This window comes from Notolepis coatsorum, assembly GCF_963971535.1.
Source record: "Notolepis coatsorum genome assembly, chromosome: 18".
NCBI classification, from domain to species: Eukaryota; Metazoa; Chordata; class Actinopteri; order Aulopiformes; family Paralepididae; genus Notolepis; species Notolepis coatsorum.
Genome location: NC_140182.1, coordinates 72,322,502 through 72,347,538, shown reverse-complemented (window position 1 = coordinate 72,347,538; position 25,037 = coordinate 72,322,502). Strand labels below are relative to the sequence as shown.

The 25,037-nt window shown below is 43.8% G+C and overlaps 1 protein-coding gene across 1 annotated transcript; it reads right to left on the bottom strand.

Annotated features, from left to right (window-relative positions):
• Nucleotides 1–1,586: 1,586 nt before the first annotated feature.
• neto2b (neuropilin (NRP) and tolloid (TLL)-like 2b) lies at nucleotides 1,587–24,730 on the bottom strand (the record flags this gene model as incomplete). Its single annotated transcript, XM_084335238.1, has 11 exons — nucleotides 1,587–2,036; nucleotides 2,181–2,264; nucleotides 3,626–3,756; nucleotides 5,502–5,615; nucleotides 7,476–7,602; nucleotides 8,355–8,456; nucleotides 11,192–11,319; nucleotides 11,606–11,653; nucleotides 12,369–12,617; nucleotides 13,600–13,712; nucleotides 24,657–24,730. The coding sequence occupies 11 exons, from the start codon at nucleotides 24,728–24,730 to the stop codon at nucleotides 1,587–1,589; spliced, it is 1,620 nt and encodes a 539-aa protein (XP_084191364.1).
• Between the last annotated feature and the right edge of the window lie 307 nt (nucleotides 24,731–25,037).

The following is a 25,037-nucleotide window of genomic DNA, read 5'->3' as shown; positions in this document are numbered from 1 at the left end:
GTGCTTTCCCTCTCTGGTTAGTTAACAGCACTATGGGAAGTTCAGAGGCAGTTGTTGGGTATGATGAGAGGTGATGCATCCAGGTTGTACGCTGTAAACCAGAGACTGTAATAAACAACAACGTGAGAACTAACCCCCCTGATTCGGTGAGTCGTCAATAACGGAGAACGGTACAGTATGTACATTTAAAAAAGCTGTGACAGAATCTGAATCTGAAGTAGCAAGACTACCAGTGTGCTTGAGTATTCCTTTCAAATTAAAGGTTTATAAACAACCATAATGTGATTGTGTCCTTCTCTAGTCTGGTGAGAAAAGAGCATGTCTTAGGAGCAAAACGAGCCAAGTTTCTTAGGTTTAATGTTTAATTTCCCCCTGATCAAAAGTCACTGTTGTCATCCTCAGGTGATCAAAGATCACACATGAATGACCATAAGTTTGCTATCAGTTTGATACTTTTGGTTTCTATAAAGACGGTGGTTATACACTGGTTGTTTATTGCATTCTCTACAGGGGGGGGGGGGGGGCAGGCACACCGCACCACTGTGGCAGACATGCCTGTTAAGAGGAACCCTTGCCAAAGACAGGCACGTAAATGACTGAACGTGGCATGAATGACGTAACGCCAACAGGAATTTCACATCTAGTTTCATAACCGCCTCCACATGACCTAGATTAAACAGGTGCCACCACCATAAATCGAATAGATTGCTGAATAGATGATGCAGAAAGCTAGGTACTTTAACACTTTAATACAGATATCATTGAGTCAAATCAATATAAAAAAGAAAAACTGTCGTCACTGTAGACCGCTGAATGGTAACCCACTTTCTCTAAGTCGTCCTTTCAAGAAATATAGATACAAAACATTTTGGGATAATGGATATGAACACTGGGAAAGTAAATTATGTTTGCGTCTCAGTAAAAGGTATTTCATTATCTATATGTACATAAACAGCACGATGTTTGCTCAACAATATGGCTCAGATTTCATGGTGACGAGAGAGCGGAGCTCTGGCATGACTAATGGGCTGCGTTTAATCAAATACACGTCAGAAGTAACTCACGATGGCATAGTATATTCCTTCAGCTGCTCTCGGGTTCGTGTTATTGAAACCGTTAACGTTAAGTATGTGCTTAATTGGAACACAATCGGAGCAGTCTGGATCGATGGGCGGTCCTCGGAGTAGGTCTAATGACACACAGATGTTCTCTGAGATGTTACGTAGGGCTACTGCCCTCAGACCACCAAGATTATTTGTATATGGGCAGTCTGACTTGGGGTACTACACAGATGTTCTCTGAGATGTTACGTAAGAGGCCCAGTGTAGCGATAAAGAGTTGCGTCCTCCTTTCCTCTCTATCTCTCCTCCATGCACCTGTCTCCTCCTCCCTCCTCCTCTCTACAATTTCTCCATCTCCTCTGTCTTTCTCCGTCCGTTAAACGTGTGGTTGTTTCCATTCTGCGAGACAGACGACATGTCACTCGTCACGCTGCTCCGGTATCAGCCATGTCCTTCCTCCTCCTCCTCCTCCTCCTCCTCCTCCTCCTCCTCCTCCTCCGCATCATCCACGCAACCTCTCTCTGCTCAGAAGTCCATGGACAAGGATCTCTGCTGCTGAGCCATATCGCAGTGCCCTCTCCTGCTCGCCGCTCTGCGCACACAGATATCATATCTTCCGTCCTCTTCCTCCTCTTCCTCCTCCATCACTCTATCCTGCCGCCCGAATCCCCTGTCGGCCAGGCCGCGGTGGCCCTCCACGCGGTCCGGCTTCATGCTGGGCCAGCTCGTCTTCCGCAGGCTGCTGTTGAGGCCTCTGAGAGGGGGCAGGGAGCTCTGGAAGTCGCCCCTGAACGGGGGCAGCTCCATGGAGCCCTGGCGCGACACGGACGGACCTCGGCCGGCCTTGATGGAGTTGATGGAGGCGTGGGAGCCGCAGTGGTGCTCGTGGACACAGCGCGAGGCCGAGGACGAGCGCCTCAGAGCCTGCAAAGACTGGAGCTCCTCGGACATCTCTCCCAGGTCCTCGGACAGCTCCTGGCAGGGATACATCATAGAAATATATTACGTATTATTATTCCCGTCCCTTCAAGTGCTTTTATGCTACAGCAATCATTAAAGAGTTGGCGACCATGATATTGTGGTATGAAAACTGTCATGCGTAGTTTGAATCAGACCAACCTTGTCTCTGAGTGTGAAGAGCTCGTAGTGGGGAGGGTCCTCCTGGAATTCAGCCTGAGTGAATGGGTTGTTCTTGCGCAATACCTGTGAAATAAGATTCTTTACTATCATCTTTACTGATACAGCAACCAGGCTTTGGAACGTGCAGTGGTGGAAAGTAAGTAAGTATTTTTTACTCAAGTACTTTTTTTTTATCAGCTTTTTTCTCCTCCTTTTTCTGTGATTTTTCTCCCCATCCCAATTTACCTCTCGTGCCAATTCTCCCTCCCCTGTCCTGATCGTTGCTCGCATATGCCCCCCACTGGCTGGTTGTAGGGAGGATAGAAGCCTTGCATCACATGTCCCCTCCGATACATGTGGAGGCAGCCTGTCACATCTTTTTACCTGCCAGCGCGGACTCTCATTTGGCGAGGAGTAACGTGTAGGAGGCTCACACTGCCCCCACCATTTTCCTGACTTTGCTATGCAGGCGCCCGAACCGACCTGTAGGAGTCGCTGTTCACAACGACCAGACTACCACCCTTCGACTTCCCACCCGCTAACTCTGCCAATTGAGTTAGTATGACGGCCGGCCCAAGCCGGAGGCAACCCCGACAGCCGGATTCGAACCCGGTGTATCTTGCGTTGGTGACGAGTGCAATGTCCGCTGCGCCACCCAGCCGCCTAATATAAAAAAAAATTAAGTTTGAGGTATTTTCATTTTAGGGAACTTTGTACTTTCACTCCACTACTTCCACTTCAACATAAACTATAATAAGAGCAGCATAACTAGACCACATACCACTTTAACCTTAGAGGTCAAAGGGTTGAATGCTCCCAAGCACTGGGATACACAAACATTATGTAGAATGTGTACTTTCACTTTTGATACTTAAGTACATTCAATATCAAATACAGTACTTCTCTACTTTTACTTAAGTAGGATTTGAATGGAGGACTTTTACATTTACCAGAGTACTATTTTATCTGGGTATTTCTACTTTTACTTAAAGTAGTAAAACTACTTACTTAAAAACTTAAAGTAAAGGAACTGTGTACTTCTTCCACCACTGGGGAAGTGACACCAAATAAATATGAATTGAGCACCTCAGACGAAGAACCGTATAACTCCATTTTAAGTTTACAGAGGAACAATACTTTCAAACTTTATTTGTATTAGTTACAGTGTTGTGTTCATTACTGTAAAAACAGTAGAGGTTGAGTGCTTTCTTGTGATATATCACAGTCACACTTCAAGTGACTTTACAAATGGACATCCACAAAATATCAAAACAAATGGTTCTTCAGTTCAAGGTCTACCACTGAATTGATGCACTATGATTGATACAAAACAACTAGAACTGAACATGTGCCATCTTTGAAATAGGGTTAAAAGTACTTTCCGTCATAGCTAGCAGGTTTTGGGATGACATATAATGTGATCAAATGTAAACAGTATGAATGACCTTCCTGCGCGGCTGTTTGACCTGAACCGTGATGGAGACGATGAGGAGGAGCAGGACCACTCCAGTAGACACACCGATCATTATCCCGTGAATCTTAGAGATACGGAACAGGATACTTTTGCTCTTCTTTTCTGGATGAAGGAAGAGAGAGAGAGAGAGAGAGAGAGAGAGAGAGAGAGAGAGAGAGAGAGAGAGAGAGAGAGAGAGAGAGAGAGAGAGAGAGAGAGAGAGAGAGAGAGAGAGAGAGAGAGAGAGAGAGAGAGAGAGAGAGAGAGAGAGAGAGAGGAAGATAGCGAGAGAGGCAGGGAGAGCGAGAAGGAGAGAGATGGGGAGGTAGGAAGAGAGGTAGAGAGAGAGAATGAGAGAGGAAGAGAGATGGAGAGGGAGGAAGAAAGAGCAAGAGGGAGAGAGAGATTGAGCGGGATGGAGGGAGATAGAGGAGATATAGAGAGAGAGGGAGGGAGAGAGATAGAGAGAGATGGAGGAAGAGAGAGATAGAGAGAGGGAGGGAGAGAGAGGGGGGATAAAAAGAGAGGAAGGGAGAGAGTATTAAAGAAAGAGAGTGTAACAGGCATAAGGGAAGAGGAGGGAGAGATAGAACGTGTATTATGTGTGTTAGAGTGAGAGAGAGAGGGATGGAGAAAGGAAGAGAGAGTGTGTGTGTGTGTGTGGGGGGGGCAGAGACAAAGTGTAAGACAGAGTAAGTATATTTGAGTAGAATGATTATGAGAAAACATCACTCACTCGCACCCTGCTCTCTCTACGATGACAAAGTATCTCTGGCGGTCAGAGGCACCATTGATTTACAGCCGTCACAATCAGCCAGAAAGGGACTTAACAGCCACTTAGTAGTCAAGAGTGCTATGGACACTAATGTCTCATGTCATGTTGTTCCAGCCAAGAGAAAGGATTGAGGATGTTACTGATTAGTAGCACGACATAACTACAGTGACAATATAAAATCACAGTCCTGTATTGTTGCCTCACTGTGATTCACCAGTGGTACTTGGTGCACGCTAACTGTGCATAGTTGAACCATTATTTACTACGACATCACTGAAAGTAACATCAAATAACATAACATAATAATAATACAAATAAACAATTTCATTTGTATAGCACCTTTCATACAAGAATTGCAGCCCAAAGTGATGTAGACATAAAATAGACATAGGCATAAAATGAGCATAAAATTGGCATAATTATAGACAGGCATCAAATTAGCAGATAATTGATATTAAAACCTCCCGGATTTTTTTTAATATATTTCTGTAATAAAAAATAAAAATAATAAAAGATTGTAATAGATTCTTATTGATTATGAATCTGATACATTTCATTTTTTTTTATCCACTTTTCTCCTCTTTTTCCATTTTTTCTCCCCTGTCTTGAGCGTTGCTCGCATATGCCCCCCACTGGCCGGTTGTAGGGAGGATAGAAGCCTTGCATCACGTGTCCCCTCCGATACACGAGGAGGCAGCCTGTCATATCTTTTCACCTGCCAGCGCGGACTCTCATTGGCGAGGTGTAACGTGTGGGAGGCTCACACTACCCCCGCCATTTCCTGTCTCTGCTGTGCAGGCGTCCCCCAACCGACCTGTAGGAGTCGCTGTCCACAGCATCCAGATTACCACCCATCGACTTCCACCCGCTAACTCTGCCAATTGAGTTAGTATGACGAACCCGGTGTCTCTTGCGTTGGTGACGAGCGCAATGTCCGCTGCGCCACCTAGCCGCCCCACAATCTGATACATTTCTGACATTAAAATCTACAAAGAAAATATATCTATATTAGCAGGTTTCTGACAAACATGACACAACACAACACGTTCTGAGTCTTTCTCTGAGTACGTAAAGGAGGCTCTCAGGGTCTTACCTTTGCAGTTGCCCTCGTCCCAGGGGAAGACACAGTTCTGAATGCCATTGCACACCAGGGAGGAGTTGATGCACATGTTACTGTGGCAGAAGAACGCACTACTCGTACAGGGAGCTGGAAGCAACCACACACAAGACAGATTGCTGTGTCACTACTCAAGTGAACACACAAGAGGGAGGCAGATCAGACAAAGCTGTTAACAGCCATTCAATGTATCCTTCTTCATGAGTGACAGCTCAGGGGTTTAAGATAAAATAAGATATTCCTTTATTGATCTCCTTGGGGAAATTCGGTCTGTATGCCCAATCGGTTATATTATATGTTACAATAAATCTGAATGTATACTATGAGTAAGAGTAAAAGTAAGTAGTACATACAAGGTGCAGTATACACAAGGTGCAGTATATACAAGGTACCCTAACTGGCATGATATACGTACATACATTCAGGTTTTGGTGGTTAATAGTCAGACACACTTAGTGGTCAGACATTCCTAATAGTTCTTGAGTGTTGCAGCCGTTAGCTCTCCTGCTGCTGGCAGCGGTCCCTGCCCACGGTTGTGGACCCTGATGGCCGCTGGCATGAAGGACTGGCAGAGGCGGTTAGTGGAGTGTCAGGGGGGTATGAGTCTATGGCTGAACGTGCTCCAAAACGAAAACACTATTCCTATTATAGCTTGTTTTTTTTACATGCTTGCTACACTACTTCTGCACTGTTTTGTATACCCCTGAAAATGAATACTTAGAAAATCCTGCAATACTAGTGCAGGATGTCTTCTATAATGTAGATTGCCGCTGAAAGTTTTATTGAATGTCAGCCACAAGAGGGTGCTGTAGATTTGAATAGATTCAAATGTATTGTCATTATATAGCACAAGCAAAAATACATTTGGCATCCAACCAGAGTGCAAATGTAACTGTGAAGTGCAATAGTAATAAACAATGTACAGGTGATTAAACTGGATATAAAATATATAAATGAGAACTACTGAGTTTTAGTGCTAATAAGAGTTGTACAGTTATACAGGTATAAAGACACTATGGTAGTAAGTCATACTGGCCAGCAGTGTAACTAGTAAGAGTAGGTAAGGGGTACAGATATAGATATAGTATCTACAGATATGTAAAAAGGATTATGTGCAGGTATGTACAGACAGTTGTGGTAAGAATATATATATATATATATATATATATTGTTGACAGAATCCGGCTATAGGGCGACAATAATGTGGTCAAGAGGCATGGTTTCTATCTTTAGCCTTTAAGCGGCGTGGTTTATTCATTCACATGGTATTAAACAGCAGCACATGAGGTCTCCTCTCACTGAGAGGCTGGGGGGGAAAAGAGGTAGAGTAGGAGGAGACATCTCTATTTATACTCGCCACCTGGTGGTGTCTTGAGTGGCTCCGCCTAGAGCGCCCTCTAGTGGAAACAGTTATATATGCAGTTAGACAGTTACTAACAATCCTACATAGAACCTCTGACTTCAACATATATATATATACGGTATATACAGCATTAATGTACATGCTATCATGCAGAGTGTGTAATGAATGTGTTTGCCATCACCTATCCATGTAGAGGAATTCCCTACTCACAGCAGAAACCACGGATAATCAACTCTGGTTGGATGCCAAACTTATTTTCCTTGTACTGTACTTGTGCTGTATGATAACAATACATTTGAATCTAATCTAATCTAATCTAATATAAAAATATGAGGACAAATAAACAGTATAAACAATGTAATTAACTCTGAATATAAATATATGAGAAAAATAAACAGTGTAAACAAAGGTGCAGATGAGGGTCTGTATGCCCTATCGGAAATACAATATATTTGAATCTAATCTAATCTAATCTAATATAATATAATATAATATAATATAATATAATATAATAATGGCAAAGACACAAAGGGGGTCAAATCAAAGAAGTAAATAGGAAGTAAACAGGAAGTGCAAGCAGGACTCACGGTCTTCAAACGCTGTGTACAGCATGCGAAAGCGGCTCAGACGGCTGCTCTCGTCAGCCCACATCCTGATCACCCCGACACCAGTGTCCAGCATGACGTCGTTCGCCACCGTACTGCAGAACTTGGCCTGCAAGACACAGAAACAGACCATGAGCATCACTGAATAAGTAGAGAAGAAATACAAAGCATGGCGTATCATTTACAATGTCACCTGAAAGACTAACGCACACGTTGAAATAAGAGGGAGCGTATCTACCGGTATGTTCCTACAGCCCTATGTTCCTACAGGCCTATGTTTCCTCCGTTTAAAAGGGCTGCTATTCATGGAAGCTTGATCCCTGGAAACCGTGGAGGAAAGGTTTTTACTTGTTCAGAACTTCCGGCTCCAACGGCACCAAGCAAGGGGCGGAGAAATTAATTGGTGTTGCTGGCGTTTGAGGGGGGGGGTTAAGGGGGGGGGCAACAACACGTTATGTACATTAGGGAATGGCCATACTTGTGCTGTGGGGATGTAGGCCTGAGGGAACATAGGGCCTAATCTTTATAGGAGAAAGATGTCTTAGAAATGGGGGAACATAGAGCTGTGAGATCATAGGGCTGTGGGAACATAGGGCTGTGGGAACAGAGGGCTGTGGGAACAGAGGGCTGTGGGAACATAGGGTTAGGGGAACATGGGGCCTAATTTGGGGGGAATTCCTTGGGGGAACATAAGGCTGTGGGAACATAGGGTTAGGGGAACATAGGGCTGTGGGAACATAGGGCTGACTCCTAATAAGAAGGACCTCGAGAACAGAAAGAAAAACTGTGTGGAAAGCAAGGCACGTCATGAAGGGGTGTGACAATAAAACCCAGGCCAGGTTACAGCCTGGTCAAACTTGCCTTCAGGTCTTCAATGGCATTACTGCCATCATATATAGCCACAAAGTTCTTCTTACATTCATTCGAGTTCTCCATCTGGTAGTCCAGGAAGCGCAGATAGATCTGGGATTGACAGAGGGATAACACCTTATTGACATTTTGTCTGGAACATGATGTAGAATCAAAGCTACATCACAGATCACTGAGGGCATCAACGGCATCATCTGGAAATACTGTACATGCATGGGTTGTTTTGTGTTGTTGTTATTGTTACTGTTGAGGAGAATGCAGTGGTGGAAAGTAACTAAGTATTTCTACTAGGGCTGTCAAAATTAATGCTTTAACTCTGGAGATTAATTTAAATGATTTAAAGCGTTAAAAAAATTATCTAGATGAATCTATGGAGTGAACATTTCTCAATATAATATAAGAAAGCGGTCTAGCTGAGTCAATGTTGATGGTTTTGTTGAACATTTGTATTTCACAGGAGAGAAACTGGTATTCAAAGAAAGCTAAATATACTTTCTTTGTGTTGATTTTACATTAATTCCATGATTTTACTCAAGTAAATATCTGTTACAAGCTTCGGTCTTAAGTCGAAAAATGCGATTTTTAATCTAGAATAATCTAGATTAATTACAGAAAATTGTGAGATTAATTAGTTCATTTTTTTTCATCTATTGACAGCACTAATTTCTACTCAAGCACTGGACTTAAGTACAATTTATTTTCATTTTAGGGAACGTTATGCTTTTGCTCCACTACATTTCAAAGGAAATATTGTACTTTTTATTCCACTACGTTTATCTGAACCCATTGGTTACTAGTTACTTTGAAGAAAAAGATTTAGCATAGAAAACATGTAAAAAATGTATGAAGATGATCTTATATACTTTCAGATTTGAAGCCTGCTGATTTCAAGAGGACGTAATCAGAGCAGTATAACTGGACCATAACCACTTTAACATCACCTTTAGAGGTCAATGGATCGAGGGTTGAATGCTCCCAAGCACTGGAATACACAAACGTCATCCAGAATGCATATTTTTACTTTAGATACTTAAGTACATTCAATAGCAAATACTTCTCTACTTTTACTGAAGTAGAATTTGACTTTTACTTTTACTACTCGTTTATTTGGGTATTTCTACTTTTACTTAAGTGAAAGAACTGTGTAATTCTTCCACCACTGAATGTAACAGGTGTGCACGGCGCTGTGTCTGTGTGACATGACGGATGTGCTTTTGGTGAAGGTTTGATTACACACGCTTTGCTCAGAAGGGTGTGCAGCTGTGGTGTGTGATTACTATTACGACTGCGAAAATGTTATTGTCCACAATGTGAGAAATGTCCCTTCGGTTTCACCATAAAAGACATGCCATAAGAAGATATATGACAATCAGTGGAGGTTTCTCTATGACAACACGTGAAATACAAATTCACACAGCGCATATAAATCTCGATTGCTGAATAATACATTATGTATGTAACTCACGTTGAGGTCCTGGGGTGAGCGCGGGGGGGGGGGGGGGGGGTGGGAGAGCGAGCGAGTGCCCATGTATATTGGTTTTTCTTTTTTTGGTGTTTTTTGTATATTTAATTATGTATATGTTTTGGGCCCCTTTGGCTGTGGGTCTGATGGTCACGGGCTCGGAATGGGGGGGGGGCCTGGTTCGGGGTCTCGGCGAGTCATGGTGTTAAAGAGGCATGATGCTTTGACTCGCTGGGGCGCTGGACTCGGGGTCCTCGAGGTTTGGGGATCGTGGCTGCTGTGTATGGTGATGGAGGGGGCTCAAGATGGTCACTATACAGTCTGTCTCTATTATTGTCTTGTCATTATTGTAATAAGTTACTGTCCTGTGATGTCTTTTTATGTATTATTATTATTATTATTGTATTGTGTAGTGTCTTGTTTCATGTGGAAAAAATTTAATAAAAAGATTTGATAAAATAAAATAAAAATAATGTTGTAGGTGTAAAAGTAAAGAAAGCAACCAAAACAAATTAACCAAAAACAGCAACCAAACAACCAAAGAACCAAAGAACCAAAAACAGCAACCAGACAACCAAAGAACCAAAAACAGCAACCAGACAACCAAAGAACCAAAAACAAATGGGGAGTTAGCCAGAGAACCAGAGGCAGCCTCTCTCTCATATCCTGGCTGGGACACACCGGCCCAGGTGTGCCCCAATTAGCCTGACGAGCCTTCCCCAGCTCTGCTCTGCCAGCTCACCCCACCAATCCTGTGAAGCAAGGACGCAGAGCAGAGCAAGCAAACACAATGCAGGGAGCGTTGTCACAACACGCAAGAAACCAGTACCCAACTCCAGGGAAGGTCCGGGAAAGGTCCACCCATAGGCGCCATAGGCTCCAACCAAACCCAACCCCAGACCTCCTCCAGACCTTCCCCAGAGTCGAACACCATGCCCCCGCATGCGCCCCGATGGACCCAGGCCAGCCCCCATCGCCGAGACTCCCCCAACCCACCAACACCCCAGGGACCCCCCGCATGAAGAACCCACCACAACCCCCACAGCACCCCAAAATGTCCATCTACCCGAACATCCAGAATCACTCCAGAATCACAATCATCATGTTTTTTTTAATATGTTATATGTTCATATATGACTACGGATGTGTTAATATATAACTATATGGATATGTTTTCTTTTATATGTTATATATGTCATATGTGAATATATGACTACGGATGTGTTAATAATATATAACTATATAGATATGTTCATATATGACTACGGATGTGTTAATAATATATAACTATATAGATATATTCATATATGACTATGGATATGAGCAGGACAGGTGCAGTGTGTTAGAGCCAGTAGATAGTCTCTACCCTGTAGTTCGATGGGGCCCGTATCGTCCACATGCAGTCCACCGCCTGATCTGGCTTCACCTTGTTCTCTTCCAGCACCTGCCCAGAGCGGATCAGACCGTCAGGCCCAACCAGCTCAAACTGACACTCTGACATGCACACACACACACACACACACACACACACACACAAACACACACACGCACACGCACGCACACACACATACACACACGCGCGCGCGCGCGCACACACACACACACACACAAACACGCACACACGCACGCACGCACACACACACACACAGACAGACACACGCACACACACACACAAAGGGATGAGGGGAGAAGAGAAAAGGTTCAGCAAAAGAGGAGGGATGACAAGAAACGTAGATTGTAGTTGCATTGCCGACAGGCCCTGCACAGAAAATGATAATACCTGGGACAGGGTTGAGGATTCCTCCCATATGCAGATGGAACTCAGGGTCTGTAGTGAGGAGGACGGAGACAGAGGATGACATCATTAGCAGCAGGGAGGGAGTATCTATGGGTATCATAGGATAGTTTAATTTGATTAGCGTCACTAATTCTAAAACAATATTTATTGACTAGAAGGAGACTATGAGTAATTGATTTCAGTAGTAAAATAAGCTATACACTTTCAACTTTAAAACTTGAGTTTTACTGTAACACATTTTGAAATTATTGATACCTTGTGATTGATGCATTAAAGGAACACTATTATACTCATAATCTCCCACATCTGAAGTAAGTTTGGCTGTCTTAAAGATGTCGGCATGACAGTGTTTCAGAGAGAGTTTACTGCCGTAAAGATGTCTGCATGATACTGTTTCAATATATCACAGAGGAGGAGGTGGCATTTTAGTGAGTTTACCTGCCGTAAAGACGCCTGCATGACAGTGTTTCAGAATGAGTTTACCTGCCGTAAAGACGCCTGCATGACAGTGTTTCAGATTGAGTTTACCTGCCGTAAAGACGCCTGCATCACAGTGTTTCAGAATGAGTTTACCTGCCGTAAAGACGCCTGTATGACAGTGTTTCAGAATGAGTTTACCTGACGCCTGCATGACAGTGTTTCAGAATGAGTTTACCTGCCGTAAAGACGCCTGCATGACAGTGTTTCAGAATGAGTTTACCTGCCGTAAAGACGCCTGCATGACAGTGTTTCAGAATGAGTTTACCTGCCATAAAGCTGTACTGGACCTGGAAGCCAATACCCTCCAGCTCCTCGTCGCTGAAGAAGCGGATCCACATGAAACGTCCACTAGATTGGACCAGCCCTGGACTGGCTGAGCCACAGTAGCGGCTGATGAGCGGTGAGACGCTGAACGGACCGTCCCTCACCTCGATGTTGTCAAAACGACACTCGAATGACGCCTCGATGTAGAAGGTGACATCAAACCGCAGCTTGATCCTCTGACGGGGCAGGGCTGAGGGAGTGTCACAGATCAGCTCGGTTACATCTGGTGATTACTGTATAACAATGTCGGGCCATTGACTTCATTGAATTAATTTGTCTGTTACTCAAGAGTTATATAAACTCAGTGAAATGATTTACAGTACTGTGAGTTCATGTGCGTATTGTACAGACACGCTCTGAACTCAACTAAAGTGTTCACGTACAGTATATTTGAATGCAGAGCACCGCTGTGTGTTTGTGTCTGCGTGTTGCATCATGTATACTATAGATGTATAATAATAGTGACAAATCAAGTATGAAATGATTTGCACCTCCTGGTGGCATATAACAGAACAGCAACTTGGTTTCCAAATTAATTCCGTCAACACAGCGCTTTCACCGCGGTAATATGGTGGAGAGTCCTAATGGCTGCATCTGTACTACTACTACTACTACTACTACTACTACTACTACTACTACTACTACTACTACTACTACTACTACTACTACTACTACTACTACAGTACTACTACTACTACTACTACTACTACTACTACTACTACTACTACTACTACTACTACTACTACTACTACTACTACTACTACTACTACTACTACTACTACTACTACTACTGCCACCACTACTACCACTACTACTACTACTACTACTACTACTACTACTACTACTACTACTACTACTACTACTACTACTACTACTACTACTACTACTACTACTACTACTACTACTACTACTACTACTAATCACAGTCCTAAACATACTCTGAGCATAGAGTTGATTTGTATGAGGATCTAAAACAAGTGTGTGTGTGTGTGTGTGTGTGTGTGTGTGTGTGTGTGTGTGTGTGTGTGTGTGTGTGTGTGTGTGTGTGTGTGTGTGTGTGTGTGTGTGTGTGTGTGTGTGTGTGTGTGTGTGTGTGTGTGTGTGTGTGTGTGTGTGTGTGTGTGTGTGTGTGTGTGTGTGTGCGCGTGCGTGCGTGTGTGTGTGTGTGTTACCTTCCAGTATATATAGGCACTCCTTGTTGGGAGGATATGTCTTTGGGTAGTTTGGGGAACTGAACATTCCTCCCTCTGAGTGTCGTACCCAGGTTCCACAGTGACGAGGATGCCTGGGACGCAGAGTAGGACGGACACCCTGTGATGCTGCGACCGCATTCTGGGCTGCCTCTGAGAGGAAAATGATACAGTAAGAAGGACACTATTCATTCTGGGTTGCTTCTAAGAGGAAATGAAACCATTAAGAAGGACACTATTCATTCTGGGAATTGGGAAAGTAACCATGTTCAAATCTGGGATGATCAAACCTTTGATCACCATTGAAATATGTGTAAACCATCACACGCTGGGGCACCAACGAAGGCAATGTCCTCAAGCTAAATGATGGTCTACTGTATCTGTCAGATTATAGGCCTAGATTCCACATATTCTTGCAAATGGGGTTATGGGATTTTGAACGCACCTTTGTTTTTTTCTGCCAATGCAAATCCCTCCTCGATCAGTATGATAAATAGCCAGGCTACAATGAGAGAAAAGAGAAGGATTGATAAATGTAAGGGGGGAGAAGAGAGATCAAACAAGAGGGGACTGGAACCAGGAAGTAGAATCAAGAGAAGCAGAGAAGATAATTATTGTACATCTACAGTAGCAGTGGTGCATGAGCCTGTACCATTGAAAGAAAGATCAAGTTGTCAGACTAGACGTTGCAGCTCAAATATGACTCAAGATCCAGCAATAGAATGAACAATACAAATTATTTATGAGCCATCATCTTGTACACACGCATTTCTCCAAGATCTCTTCACACACACATGCACATATATATATGAGGCATTCCTAACTACGTTGATTGAAGATGCAATTCTGAATGGCTCGTTTCAAGAGGGAGGGTTCTTGTCACAGCTGAACTGCATAAGAGACACAATGGACATATCTAATCTTTTCTCAGTGTTGGGACAACCCCTGAATCTGTAAAAGAACACGGGATGAGGCCATTTTCACAATAGGGCCCTTTTAGAATGTACATGGTTCTCTATGTTGTAACCACATGTCATGACCCAAAGGACCAAACCCATTCAAAACACAATGTAGAACTTTATAAATACAAGGCTGTCAATCTGGAAATTAGGTTGTTTTAATTCCTGTAAAGTTTACCCTTATGGAGATACAAGGTTTTCACCCGACAGCAGCGAAATTATACGTCGTACACATATCATTTCAATCAGTACTTTTATTGCAAACTCATAGGCTTTGTTCTAACAGATATATATTCATCAGCAGGCGTGAAAATGAAAAACCACAACTGGACTGCAATTGTCAAATAGTGCCGCACAGATTCTCAATGGGATTGAGATCAGGATTGTAAGACATTCACCTTTTTTGACTGTCAAGCCACTCCGATGTTGCTTCCTCCCAAGCTTCATTATTTTAAGCTTCCCTAATGCGTGAATATTTTAGGCAACCAACTTGTGTTTAGCGTTTCTCTGATTGGCCACTACGCCCATGTGACCGCGGCAGCGCGAGAGAGCTGCAGCGCGGAAATAGGCTGTCTATTGCCATTCTCTAAGACAAACTCTAACCTTAACCAGCTCCTTAACAGCGCCTAAACTTAACCCTTCTAACCTTAACCAACTCCGAAACAATGCCTAACCTTAACCTTAACCTTAACCAACTCCGAAAGAATATTGCCATTCTCTAAGACAAACTCTAACCTTAACCAGCTCCTTAACAGCACCTAAACTTAACCCTTCTAACCTTAACCAACTCCGAAACAATGCCTAACCTTAACCCTAACCTTAACCAACTTCGAAACAATGCTTAAAGTTAACATGCCTAAACTTAACTGGCGAAAGAATGCATGTTAAAAAAAAAAAAAAAAAAAATGAAGGGAATCGAACTATGAGATGCAAGTTGGGCGTGGCTAGACCAAAGGGGCGTGGTTGCCTTTAATATTTAGGCTTCCCTAACAGTATTTTCCTGGATTCTGCTCCATCCATTCTTCCTTCATTTTGAATCAGATGCCCAGTCTCTTATGATTAAAAGCATCCTAACAGCATGCCACCACCACCACCATACGTCACTGCAGGGATGGTGTTTATTGAGGCATGGTGTTAGATTTGCGCCACAGAGAAGCACTTTGAATGTATCTTGGTCTCATCTGACCACAACACCTTTCTCCACATCGTAGCTGGGTCTCTCATGCTTTCTGGCAAACTCAGGTTATTTTGGAGTAATGGCTTCTTTCGTGCCACACTCCAGGCCAGGTTTATGCAGAGCGCTTGATATATTGTTGACTGGTGCTTTACTCCACTCTCAGCTGAACTCTGTGTCTTCTTCAAAGTTACTGTTGACCTCTGTGTGTCTTCCCGCTTAGGTCTCCTTCTAGCTCTCTGTGTCTTCCCTCTCAGGTCTCCTTCTAGCTCTCTGTGTCTTCGCTCTTAGGTCTCCTTCTAGGTGATTGATTGGTTGATTTAAAATTGTATTAACAGATTGCAGAATGGGTACAATACAGTACAGCTCAATACACACAATTGTTAAGGGGATGCAGACCAGAGAACGACTTTCGTCTTGTTTACATCAGGGTCCCCCATTTTCAATTCATCATAACATATATGACATACATGAAATACAGATAGACAGTACTGCTTGATACATTTATGACATACCAGATTTACAAATACAGTACTGTTTGTGATACAAAAAGAGTCTAAAAAAAGAGTATATACATTTGACGAAGAAACTGTACATTGGAGGAGGTTGGGTAGGTGGGGTGGAGGGGGGGTTGGGTAGGTGGGGTGGGGTGGGGTGGGGGGGAACTGTACATTGGAGGTGGTTGGGTGGGTGGGGGGGGGTTGGGTATGTGGGGTGGGGGTTGGGTATGTGGGGGGGGGGGGGGGTAACTGTACATTGGATTATCAACTAAACCTTACTTGGTCCCAAGAAGAGGGTCTCGTGTATTATTGGGTTAGGACATTTACTGTACATTGGAGGGAGTTGGGTTAGGACATTTACAGGGGCCAGTTTCGAATTGCAGTCTCCCGTAGGTGCTCTTTGAGAGTTGTTTTTAAAGTGGGTAATGATTCACATTCATTTACAGCTGTGAGTAGGGCGTTCCACATTGATGTGGCATAATTGTGAAACGTGTTTAGTCCCTTGTTTGAGCCGAATCTGGGTTTAACATGATTTGTGGAGCTCTCTCTGGTGTTGTGGTCGTGGTATTCACTGACTTTTGGGAAGTATTTTGACATGTACATGGATACCTTAGTTGTGTAGTGTATCTTGTAGACCAGGCCCATTGCAAGTTGTTGTACTCTGTCGTCTACTCTAAGCCATCCTAAGTTGTCAAAGTGGGAAGGGGTGAGGTGGGTTCTAGGAGTAAGGTCAAGTAGTAGTCTGACCAGTTTGTTTTGTGATGTTTGTAATCTTGTTTTTAGCGCCTTTGAGGTGCTTTGATACTATGAGGTGCAAGCATAGTCGTAGTACCCTTGAATGAGTGCTCCGGCCAGTCTTCAAGTTCAAGTTCAAGTTCAAGTTTCTTTAATAGTTGTCATACAGAAGTACAGAATACTTTTATACAAAATGCTTCTTTCTGTTACGCTCCAGAGACTGTGCTAAACAAGAGATAAGTATGAAATAAAATAGTATAGCATGTAAAAATAGAAGTAAAAATAGAAGTCACGTACGTAGACACAGTGTTCAATATATACATATGTACAATGTTTGATGCAGAATAGAAGTAACTGAGTTATCATACAATATACAATATACTATGCAATACTAATATACAATACTATATAGTGCAAAGCAGAAATGGGATGAGGTACAATTTAGGTACAATTTACAGTAAGGTGTACTGAGGTATGGGTTGTAGTGCAAATCCTTTATCAATAAATATAAAGTGTGTTTAGGTGTTCTAAAGTGTAGAGAGTGGGTGCTGCAGTGTGTTGTTTGTTTAAAGTGAGTGTGTGCGTGTGGATGTGTGTGTTGTGAGTGCATTTGATGGTTGTTGCTTAGTGTTATTGTTCGTTGAGCAACCTGATGGCCTGGGGATAGAAGCTTCTTCAGGGTATTATTGTTTACCAGAGAGGAGATCCGGTACAAGAATCTAGTTTGTTGGTTGACTTTTTTTTATTACATTGGATGCCATTTTGTCACAGGAAAGATTTGCCTCTAGGATGGAACCCAGGTATGTAATTTCATCTTTCCTTGTGACAATATTGTCACCCACTGTAACTGAGAATCCGTCGGTCTTGCTGAGTTTGTTATTTGATCCGAAGAGAATGGACTCTGTTTTACCCAGGTGTAATGATAGTTTGTTATCAGCGAGCCAGGTGCAGATTCTGCCGAGTTCTGAGCTGAGGGTTTTTTCAACCTGTAACTTGTTCTTGTTGTTATGAGTCGTCCGCGAACAAGAACAAGTTGCAGTCACAAGCTGACGACATGTCATTTGCATAAATTAGGAACAGTAGCGGTCCTAGTATGCTTCCTTGTGGAACACCACAGCTCACTGTGAGGGGGGGGGAGTACCGTTTACCTCCACCATCTCTCCCCTCCAGGTAGGATTGTATCCAGCTCACAGATCAAAACCAATTCCTTTTAGCTTGTCAATCAGAATGGAGTGATTGACAGTGTCGAAGGCCTTTTGTAGGTCCAGCATGACCATGCCGCAGTATTTGCCCGCGTCCACCTCTTGTTTGATGTGGTCGTTCAAATAGAGAAGGTCAGTCAGTGGAGTGGGATGTTCTGAAGCCAGATTGGAATTCGTAGATTCGTACTTTTTGACCTGTTCGGTAGTTGCCTGGGTCTAATTTGCTGCCCTTTTTGTGCAGGGGGGTCTGTCACATAGCAATGTCTAATGACAATATAAAAATATAAGCTGAAGCGGGCTGTATGTGAAAACCAGCCCCTTCAGTAGTGCACTACGCACGGTCCCGAGCAGATAAGAAATAAACACAAGGCGTTGTTCCAAATAGTAAATGATATTTATTATAGCGGGGCTTGAAACCCACTGTTCCCAAAGGAGAAATGATATTTATTATAGTGGGGCTTGAAACCCACTGTTCCCAAAGGAGAAATGATATTTATTATAGTGGGGATTTAAACCCATAGTACAAACAAAGGGATTGATTGATTGATTGATTGAAAACTTTATTAACAGATTGCAGAATGGGTACAGTACAGTACAGCTCAATACATACAATTGTTAAGGGGATGCAGACCAGAGAAAGACTTTCGTCTTGTTTACATCAGGATCCCCCATTTTCAATTCATCGTAACATATATGACATACATGACATACAGATTGACAGTACTGCTACATCTATACATTTATGACATACCAGATTTGCAATTACAGTACTGTTTGTGATACAAAAAGAGTCCAGAAAAAAAATTGTATATACATTTGACGTAGAAACTGTACATTGGATTGGGTAGGTGGGGGTGGGGGGGGGACTGTACATTGGAGGTGGGGGGGGGGGTTGGGTAGGAGTGGGGGGGGGGGGGGGGGGGGGGTTGGGTAGGAGTGGGGGGGGGGGGTGGGGTAGGAGGGGTGGGTGGGGGACACTGTACAACTGTACAAACAAAACTGTACATTGGATTATTGAATTATTGACAAGACCATACTTGGTAATTTACTGTACATTGGAGGGGGTTGTGTTCGGACATTTACAGGGGCCAGTTTTGAGTTGCAGTCTCCCTTAGGTGTTTTTTGAGTGTTTTTGAAAGTGGGTAGTGATTCACATTCCTTTACAGCTTTGGGTAGGGCGTTCCACATTGATATGGCATAATTGCGAAACGTGTTTAGTCCCTTGTTTGAGCCGAATCTGGGTTTAACATGATTTGTGGAGCTCCCTCTGGTGTTGTGATCGTGGTATTCACTGACCTTTGGGAAGTATTTTGTCATGTACATGGGTACCTTGGTCGTGTAGTGTATCTTGTAGACCAGGCCCATTGCAAGTTGCTGTACTCTGTCGTCTACTCTAAGCCATCCTAGGTTGTCAAAGTGGGCAGGGGTGAGGTGGGTTCTAGGAGTAAGGTCAAGCAGTAGTCTGAGCAGTTTGTTTTGAGATGTTTGTAATTTTGTTTTTAGCGCCTTTGAGGTGCTTTGGTACCATGAGGTGCAAGCATAGTCGTAGTACCCTTGAATGAGTGCTCCTGCTAGAGTCTTCAGGGTATTCTTGTTTACCAGTGAGGAGATCCGGTACAAGAATCGAGTTCGTTGGTTGACTTTTTTTATTACATTGGATGCCATTTTGTCACAGGAAAGATTTGCCTCTAGGATGGAACCCAGGTAGGTAATATCTTCTTTCCTTGTGACAATATTGTCACCCACTGTAACCGAGAAGCCGTCGGTCTTGCTGAGTTTGTTATTTGAACCGAAGAGAATGGACTCTGTTTTGCCCATGTGTAATGATAGTTTGTTATCAGCGAGCCATATGCAGATTTTGCCTAGTTCTGAGCTGAGGGTTTTTTCAACCTGTAACTTGTTCTTGTCAGAGACCAGCAGGGCTGAGTCGTCCGCAAACAGGAACAAGTTGCAGTCACAAGCTGACGACATGTCATTTGCATAAATTAGGAACAGTAGCGGACCTAGTATGCTTCCTTGTGGAACACCACAGCTTACTGTGAGGGGGGGGGGGTAGGGTACCGTTTACCTCCACCATCTGCTCTCTCCCCTCCAGGTAGGATTGCATCCAGCTCACTGATAGACTATCAAAACCAATTGCTTTTAGCTTGTCAATCAGAATGGTGTGATTGACAGTGTCGAAGGCCTTTTGTAGGTCCAGCATGACCATGCCGCAGTATTTGCCCGCATCCACCTCTTGTTTGATGTGGTCGTTTAAATAGAGAAGGCATGTGTCAGTGGAGTGGGATGTTCTGAAGCCAGATTGGAATTCGTAGATTAGATTTTTTTCCGCAAGGTATTTTTCGACCTGTTCGTATACAATTTTTTCCATGACTTTCGAGATGGAGGTAAGGATAGAAACAGGGCGGTAGTTGCCTGGGTCTAATTTACTGCCTTTTTTGTGCAGAGGGGTCACTCTCGCAATTTTGAAGTCCTTGGGGACGTGTCCCTGTTTTATGGAGAGGTTTATTATGTGTGTGATGACTGGGGTGATGGCGGCTGCTGAGTCTCTGAGGAATTTGGAGGGGATGTTGTCATGGCCAGTGGCCTTGTTGGGTTGGAGGGCGCTCAGTTTTTTGAGTACCTCATCTGTTGTTACCATTTCCAGTTTGAAGTCGTCTTTGTGGACCCCTAGGTTCTTGTAGTATGCTACTATGTGTTCTACCCCATAATGCCCTGAGTGGGAGGGTAGTTTGTTTACCAGTGTTGTGGCTATGTTTGTGAAGAAACTATTTAAGTAATTGGCTACATCCAGCTTTTCTGTGATGAGCGTGTTGTCCGTCTTTATGTTTATGTTTGAGAATCTGGTTTTAAGTTTTTTACTGCAGCCTAGTTGGTTATTGAGTAATTTCCAAAGTTCACATGGTTTGTTTTTGTTTTCCTCGGTTTTGTCATTGATGAATATTTTTTTTGCTGTTTTGATCATGGAGTTTACATCATTTCTTAGTCTGTTTCTTTCCAGTTTGAGTTCAGTCACGTGGGCTTGGAGTTCACTGCTCGTGCTTATGGTAAGCTTTGACTGACTTTTACGAAACTCAGAGCATTTTTTGTCTCTGGTTTTCATAGCGGTCAGTATTTCAGCGTGCGTCCACGGCTCCGCGCGATCTTTTACCCTGGTGGTTCTTAGTTTTTTCTTAGTGTTGTTTAGTATCGTTGAAAATTTGGTTTTGAAGCCAAGCCATGTTTCTTCAACCAGTGTACCATTGAGCTCATCTGACCAGTCCAGACTCTCCAGTTCAAGGTTAAAGGCCTCGCTAGAGTAGGTTTTGAGGTCTCTAGATGTGACTGTTTTGTGACAGCCAGCCTTTTGTTTTAGCTTTTTTCGCGTATAGAATATCAAGTTCAAGTTCAAGTTCAAGTTCTTTAATAGTTGTCATACAGAAGTACAGAATACTTTCATACAAAATGCTTCTTACTGTTACGCTCCAGAGACTGTGCTAGACAAGATAGTATCAAATAACATAATAACATAATATAGCATGAATTTAGAAGAAGAAAAATGAGGTCACAGTGTTCGGTATAGACATATGTACAATGTTCTGAGTTACCATATAATATACAATACACAATACTATGCAGTGTACTAATGTACAGTACTATCTAGTGCAAAGCAGAAATGGGATGAGGTACAATTTTAGGTACAATTTACAGTAAGGTGTACGAGTTGTAGTGCAATCCTTCATCCATAAATATAAAGTGTGGGGAGTGGGTGCTACAGTGTGTTTGTTTAAAGTGGGTGTGTGCTATAAAGTGTGTGGAGTGGGTGCTTCAGTGTGTTTGTTTAAAGTGAGTGTGTGCGTGTGGATGTGTGTGCTATGTGCGTTTGGTGGTTGTTGTTGTGTAGTGTTCATTCATTGTTCGTTTAGCAGCCTGATGGCCTGGGGATAGAAGCTTCTTCTGAGTCGTTCTGTGCTCGCCTTGATACTCCGGTATCGCTTGCCTGACCACAGCAGTTCAAAGAGGCAGTTGTTCGGGTGACTGGAGTCTTTAATGATTCTCTTAGCCTTGCCCTTGCAACGCTTGTTGTAAATGTTCTGGAGGGTGGGGAGCCCCCCTCCAATTGTGCGTTCGGCTGAACGTGTCACTCTTTGTAGTCTGCTTCGGTCTTGTGCAGTGCTATTCCCAAACCAGGAGGTGATGTTGCCGGTCAAGATGCTCTCTATTGTACATGAGTAGAAGTTCTTAAGGATCTTCTGGCTGACTTGGAACTTCCTTAGGCGCCTGAGGAAGTAGAGGCGTTGTCGTGCCTTCTTCACAACACTGTCAATGTGTGTGGTCCATGTCAAGTCCTCGGATATGTAGGCTCCGAGGTACTTAAAGCTGTTGACTCTCTCAACCGGTGCCCCGTCGATGCTGAGGGGGCTGTAGTCCTTGACCCCCGACCTCCTGAAGTCCACAATCATCTCCTTTGTTTTGCTGACGTTCAGGGAGAGGCTGTTTTCCTGGCACCATCCCGCCAGGACCTTGACCTCTTCCAGGTAGGCCCTCTCGTCGTTGGCAGAGATCAGGCCCACCACCACTGTGTCGTCAGCAAATTTGATGATTGTATTGCTACTCCGCTGAGCCACACAGTCGTGTGTGTACAGGGAGTAGAGGAGGGGACTCAGAACACAGCCCTGGGGGGCCCCTATGTTGAGGGTGATGGATGAGGAGGTGCAGTTGCCTGCTCTCACCACCTGGGGTCTGCCAGTCAGGAAGTCCAAGACCCACTGGCAGAGGTCATAGCCCAAGCCCAGGTCCCTGAGCTTGGCTATGAGTATGGAGGGGACTATGGTATTGAATGCCGAGCTGTAGTCGATGAATAGCATTCTCACATAGTGAGATCACTTAACCCGCATGCTATAACCCCTTTATTGGCGATCTTGGACTTGTCAGAGGTCAGGATGAGGTCAATGGTAGTCTGAGTTGACTCACACACACGTGTGGGTTGTGTGATTAGCTGGCTGAGGCCGTGCAGATCACAAAACCTATTGTAGGATTTGAAGACGGGTGCATCTTTTTGTTGCATATCCGTGTTCCAATCCCCAATAAGAATAATTTCTGTATCCTCAGCTCCAGCTAAGCACGCATCCAACACATCATAAAAGCCATTTTGGTCTAGCGGTCTGTAAATTGTGCCGACTAGAACAGATTTAGCCCTTTCAAATAGAATTTCTACAAAAACAGTTTCAATAGCCTCATGATCTAGGTCTGTACGGTTAATAAATTTGGTGTCCTTATGGATGTACATACAGACACTTCCTCCATGCCTGTTCCTGTCATTGCGAACTAAAGAATAGTTCTCTAATTCAATTTCTGGGTCTGTTACTGATGAGTCCAGTTTAGTTTCTGAGAAACATAGTATGTTTACCTTTCCGCTACTGAAATGTTGTCTTATTTCTGCCAGTTTGTGCCTGAGGCTATTTACATTAAGATGAAAGATATGTAGTCCGTTTTTATCTGCTGTGTTGTCAATATCCTTGAGATAAAGGTAGGATTCTTCTTCTGTGGGAAGGGGGGCTCTGTGATGTCCGGAGGGGGGGTGGGGGATCCTTTGATCAAGGTGGGTGTCCCGGGACGGGAGGGGGGTGGGGCTGTGTTGTTATTATTTGGTCCGTGTGTGGGAGGGGGGGGTGGGTGAGATTCCTTGTCATGTTCATCTGCTGGCGTCGCCTGGTGGTGGAATTCCGTGGGGAGGGAGCAGGGGCCAGGGGCTGTGTTTATTCCATCCCGCCGGCTCCCTGCTGTGGAGACGTCTCGTCCTCCCGTGTGTTCCTCTGCGGCGGCGCCGGGTGTGTTGATTGCTCCGGCACCGGGTGGAAAGTAGGCACCCGAAGCCATCGTTGCATCCTGTAGTGCCAGACCCAGTCGTCGCGTCTGGGTTCGCGTCCTGACGGGGGTCCTGACGTGGCTGGGTCCGGGGTTGACACTGTTGTTGTTGTTGTTGTTGTTGAAAAGGATGTTGTTGTCGTTGTTGATCGCGACGGCAGTCATCACTTCTCCGGTGACGGGTGGAATGTATGCACCCGACGCCGGTGTTAGGATGTTGGTGTCGTTGAAAAGGATGTTGTTGTCATTATTGTTGATCGCGACGGTAGCCGTCACTATCTGTGGGAGCCTCTGATTCATCACTTTCTGTTGTAGTCGTGTAGTCAGGCCCGGGTTTAATTTAATATCTCCCGCAAGGAGTAGATAAAGGATGATTATCGTCCTTCGATCTAGTTTACCTGCTGGGGGGATTTTCTTCCGCTCCGGATTTGCCGTTAGGAACCCGTGGATAGCTGCGGTCCCAATGGCCAGATGTTTCTGCTCCGAGCCGTCGAGGAGGTAAAAGTCATTGTGTCTACCGCTTTCTCTTCCGATTTCTCTTTTATCCGTTTGGTTTAGCTTTCTTGATGAATTAAAGTAATCTGTAATCCATAGTAGGAAGATGATGAAATGTATGAAAAACCTTGTTGGTTTTCCGTGTTGATTGTAGTTGTTGCTGGAGTTCTTGCTGGAGCTCAGAGATTTGCGACCGTCCATGGCTCATTCACAGCCAGTCCCCCAGGGCAAAGGGCAATGGAGAACAAACAGGGAATATACAAATAAGACAAACAAACATTAAGCAAAGGTAAACCCTGGGAACCACCCAGCAATAAAACACTACAGTATATATATATCCCTTGATGGAGGGAGATGGCGCAGAGGCCATTAATATATACAATAATAATCCCACCTGTTAGGGAAGCACACAAAAGTGGAAGACAAGACCAACACAATAATATTGCCCACACACAGTGGTTAATGGCTTTTACAATTTGGCTACAAAAGTATCCACTCAATAGTGGCA